General features: G+C 30.0%; 1 protein-coding gene across 1 annotated transcript; it reads right to left on the bottom strand.

The window, feature by feature from the left end:
* Positions 1-1,224: 1,224 nt before the first annotated feature.
* On the bottom strand, positions 1,225-2,052 carry LOC133331194 (uncharacterized). Its single transcript, XM_061539596.1, has 2 exons — positions 1,879-2,052; positions 1,225-1,821 (listed from the first exon to the last, which is right to left on the bottom strand). Exons 1-2 carry the CDS (start codon positions 2,048-2,050, stop codon positions 1,238-1,240), a joined length of 756 nt encoding a protein of 251 aa, XP_061395580.1. The 5' UTR covers positions 2,051-2,052; the 3' UTR covers positions 1,225-1,237.
* Between the last annotated feature and the right edge of the window lie 2,637 nt (positions 2,053-4,689).

Below are 4,689 nucleotides of genomic sequence, written 5' to 3'. Positions count from 1 at the left end.
AATCTTGTTGTCAATCGGTACCCTTAAATATGTAAATAAATACTAATTAAAACAAAATTCATTTGTTATGAAAAATTTTATGAAAATAAATATACAGCCTTATTGTGGATATTCGTTAGAGCGAGCTCTAGTTTGTGAAAAATGTTTCGCTTTCACATTCTTGCCGATGCGGATTCGAATTTTCAAAAGTGGTGGTTGAAAAGAGATTCGTGTTGTCATATTGTAATTTAAGTTGTAAGCTCCATTGTAATTTAATACAAAATAATATTTACTTTTTTACTTTACTTTTTATTGTTATTTAAACCTTATAACAATTAATTCACAGTTTATTATTTCACTACATAATTGTGTGCCTTTTTATTTAATCTCGATATCTGATGTAACCAAATTCTTAAAGTGGCTAATTATTTTATGATATGATCCTCCTCTTTGATTTCATTAAATTATGCACACGATTAATTTGAAAGAAAAATATATTTTGTAGCTTTTTTATTGTTCTTTCATAATTTTTGTTTGAGTTTTTCACTGTTAAGCGGCTCATCAGGCAAATTTGGCTATGTGTTTTTTCCATATTTTTTCTGGATAGACAGATCCTAAACAAAATGTTTTTGTGCATCATACTCGGCTTAAATATTCCTTATTGCTTTTATACATTCCGTGGTTGAGCATGCATCGTTATCAATAAGATTTCCAATGGCATTTTATATGTTGTTTTTGGATTAAAAATATGCATACAACCATTTGTAATATTTAAAATCGTCATAGAATAAGTACTTATAGATATTTTTCATAAAAATATTTATTTCTTATATTTTTCAGTCAGCTCCCTTTAAATTTATTAGCGAAAAAAAATTGAATAAAATGTCATCACATTCTCCCACTCCCTGTAATCCAGAATAACTAATTTTCCCCGAAGCAATTTTTTTCACTTTCGAACTTAAGGCTGGTAATTTAATTTCAGAGGCTTGAATTTTACGTTTTCAAGCCTATAAAAAATTGAATTCAAACAGTAGCATACATCAGTAACAATTGTTAGCAGATATGTGATGAACATACATAACTAACATAAATAAATAAATGCAGTTAAAGTACTATTATAAATTTATTAGTAAAAACATACTAGAATTAAACATAAATTGTAAATATTCATAATTTACATTTCATAAGCCAATTCCATATGTGACTTGGTAACCAATTATCAAATACTACAACAAAATATTATTAATACTTATTCTAACTACACATATAAATCTTCTATGCCTTGATGATTTAAAGCTCGCAATTGACATTTACATAGAAAAGCCATTATTCTTCTTTCAATCCGTTCTCTTGAGTCACCATCAAATCCCATATATAGTGCTTCTATTCTACGAATAGTGTCTGTAGTGTCCTCAACAATGGTATCTTCTGTGCCCACAATCTCCTCGGCAATTTCCTCAATTATTGAAAAGGAATCAGAAAATTGTTCCTCTAATTGATGTGTTCCCTCATGTTCGGTTGTGTGTAATTCAATGTGGAAATCGCTTCCCATATCGTTGTCTTCTTCATTATCTTCAGGCATTTTTGAATTAGATTCATCCGATTCCCAAAAATTGTTAGCTTCTTGCAATAAATCGGGAATTTCCTTTGGTTTACGTTTTCTCTCTCTTTCCTTTTTTGGTTTATAGGCTTGCACAGTACACTCAAGAAAACGCATTCTTTCCAGGTATGGCCATGTCGAACCACGAATGACACCACTTTTGGGACACAATTCATTGCAGTGTTTTAATTCCTTCTGAAATTGTCCTCTCAAGTTGTTCCATCGACTTAAACAGAATTGAACTATGAATAGAAATGAACAATTACTATCCTAATAAGTACTGTTAATGTGTTTGTTACCTGGATAACCCATTTCATTGGCAATTTCTTGCCAGACTTTATTTTTTGTTTTCATTATCTCAAACGAGGACATACCGGGTATTTGTCTCATATATATCACAGGATGAGGTTCAACCAGCGATATTAACTTGAAATCAAATGGCCGATTCTTTTTATGACTTGTTTTGGTCATTGTTTTTATATTTTATTTACGAGTAAAATATAATGTCCAACAATTACAAAATTCTCAAAACGTAAACAAATGCGCTATCGATAACCATATGTTAGGGGTGATAATTCCGACGCCGATTAACATGCTGGACAGAACAGTGCTGACAACATTTAAAATATGATCAACTATGACTAGGGGTATTCACATGGTAAACGTGAAATAACACGGTTTGGGCTATATTTACATTGAAGTTGTTATAATAAAACGCGTCATTTACATTGTCCATTGCCTCGATAATACATGGAATAAAATACGTATACTCGTAAAATGCATAATATAGGTGAAAATGTATTGAATGTTTCATCAACTAAATGAGAAACTAATAAAATTGTGTTCTCTGTTCCCGTTCTGCAAAAACCTTCAAGTTTTTACTATTTTTTCTATATCATAAAGGAAAATTAGTTATCGTAGTTTGCAAGGCACATATATTAGGTAGTCGCATCAGCGAATTACTACAACAAAGCACTTTTTGGTAACATAATATGTCAACATTTGTAAACAAGGCAAATAAAATCAATTCACCTTGAAATTTCAAAATTTAGGCGAATTTGATTCAATCAATCAGAAAGAAATGTTTTTATACCTTACAGAAGTCTGAGTCGACTTCTATTGGTTTTGGTAGTGACCGGTTTATATTTAGAGGCCACAATTATGACCCAAACCCAGGAAATTACGGAGACCTAGATCTGGCCTACGAATAAATATGACCGTTTTCATTATAATCCCTCAATATTTAGCGGGTCAAATAGATATTATTTGAAAAATCGCTAAATTTGAATTGTATGGTTGTACATATTTACTACTGAAAGATATAGATTAATAGTGAATCCAAGAGAAGTGGTTGAATTGTATAAAGACTGCAATTGTATTAATGTATGTACACAGAGGTGGTATTTATAATTAAATATTTACGGGCACTACATATTCTGGAATTATCGAATATTAATATTATCGCACATTCCAATATCGGGCCGATCGCTACGAGACCGCATAAACTTCAAAGATGTCACAAACGATGATGACACAAAATCTTTAATTTCTCTCTATTTTTGTAATAGTTCATATACCACCAAATTGTATATGAGAAATGAATCTTGGCAATAAATAAACATGCATACATACGGTTCACTGGTTTTTAAAATTAGATGTATGAAGATGGTGGAGAAGTTTTATGAAGTGTCAATTGTTTACTCCCTTTTAAAGTGGAGTGTATATTCCATTTGTCATAGCCCTTTCGTTCAGCCTCATTTCTTGTAGCTTGGGCATGTTACATCGGAAACTACATGAAATGAGTCGTGCAGCTACAAACTATTAACATCGATGTGAAGGGTATAAAAACATTTTGTTATGATTGGTTGAATCATTTCTTATAAATAAAATTCACATTATGGGCTCTTGGAGTGTTAAAAACACCTTTCAAGAAAATCTTTCCTGTTTTGATGTAACCCTCATATAAAATTCCTGTCCATTTTAGGTATTTTGGTTCTCTCGAAGTAAAATTGAAAATAAAATCAAGAAACATCAATTTTATTTACAAAAATTAATTTATTTTTAAGGCGAATTAAACATTACAACAATTTGTTTTGACATTCAATGTTACAAACAATTGGGTCGAAGCGACTACCTAATACATCTACCTTGGTAGTATGTAAAAAGTTGTAGAATCGGGAACAGACCAAATATAATATACTGCAAAAATCGACTACTTTTTACTATGATATCGAAGAAAATAGTAAAATCTAGTAGATTCTTGCAGTACGGGAACAGATCAATCAATTTACAATGAATCAAATAATTAACTATTTCTGTAAACAAATTTCGAATTAAATATGTACTAATAAGCCACAAACTAGGAGCGATGTACGTTTTCTAATGCACATGTCGTTTTAGCTTCATAATTAGATAATATGGACCGTAAATTGATTGGGATAGAATTACGAGTTATATGACAGGGAACTTAAAAATATAAATTATTTAGCAATTTTTGCCACTGAACACATGATATGAGTACATTTCGAAGGAAGATATTTTTATTTAAATTTTGAAAGCTGCATACTGTCAAAGGCAAATTTATGAAAAAAATTGGAAACATATGACTGCAATTTTTTTTATAATTTTACTTTCGACAACATTCGGCTTTCAAAATTTAAATAAAATGTTCAGTGGCAATAATTACAAAATGTTTAATATCTTGAAGATCTCAGCTTCTATAATTTATGAATTTATGGTGTAACATCTATACTTATATCTTAAGAATAATAAAAAAATAGATATTTATTTACGGAAAGTATAAATTTTTATTTTTTTAAAAAATATGCCATTCGACATGCATACAATTTTATGGAATTTCTTTTTCAAACAACTTGAAATGAAAAATGAGTTCCAAAATTAAAAAGAGTTGTCATTATTAATTTCTCAAATGAGACTACCTTCTGTAATTATGCCATGGTTTTACCACTGAACACATGCTATCCGTACATTACGAAGGAAGGTTTTTCATTTATATTTTTAAAAGTGAATGTTGTCAAAAGTAAATTTGTCTGCATGGGACTACCTTGTGTAATTATGTCATGCATGTATCGTTAATATGTAATAAAACT

This window comes from Musca vetustissima, unplaced genomic scaffold (genome assembly GCF_032173495.1).
Source record: "Musca vetustissima isolate MV318-11 ecotype Yass unplaced genomic scaffold, APGP_CSIRO_Mvet_v1 utg17906, whole genome shotgun sequence".
In the NCBI taxonomy this organism is placed as follows: Eukaryota; Metazoa; Arthropoda; class Insecta; order Diptera; family Muscidae; genus Musca; species Musca vetustissima.
The sequence above is the reverse complement of the archived record's forward strand: the minus strand, read 5'-3'. Positions and strand labels throughout refer to the sequence as shown.

Coding starts and splice junctions, on each gene's coding strand:
- LOC133331194 (XM_061539596.1), bottom strand. CDS start 2,050: ATGACCAAAACAAGTCATAAAAAGAATCGGCCATTTGATTTCAAGTTA. Junction 1,822..1,878: donor CAATGAAATGGGTTATCCAG/GTAACAAACACA, acceptor TTCTATTCATAG/TTCAATTCTGTTTAAGTCGA.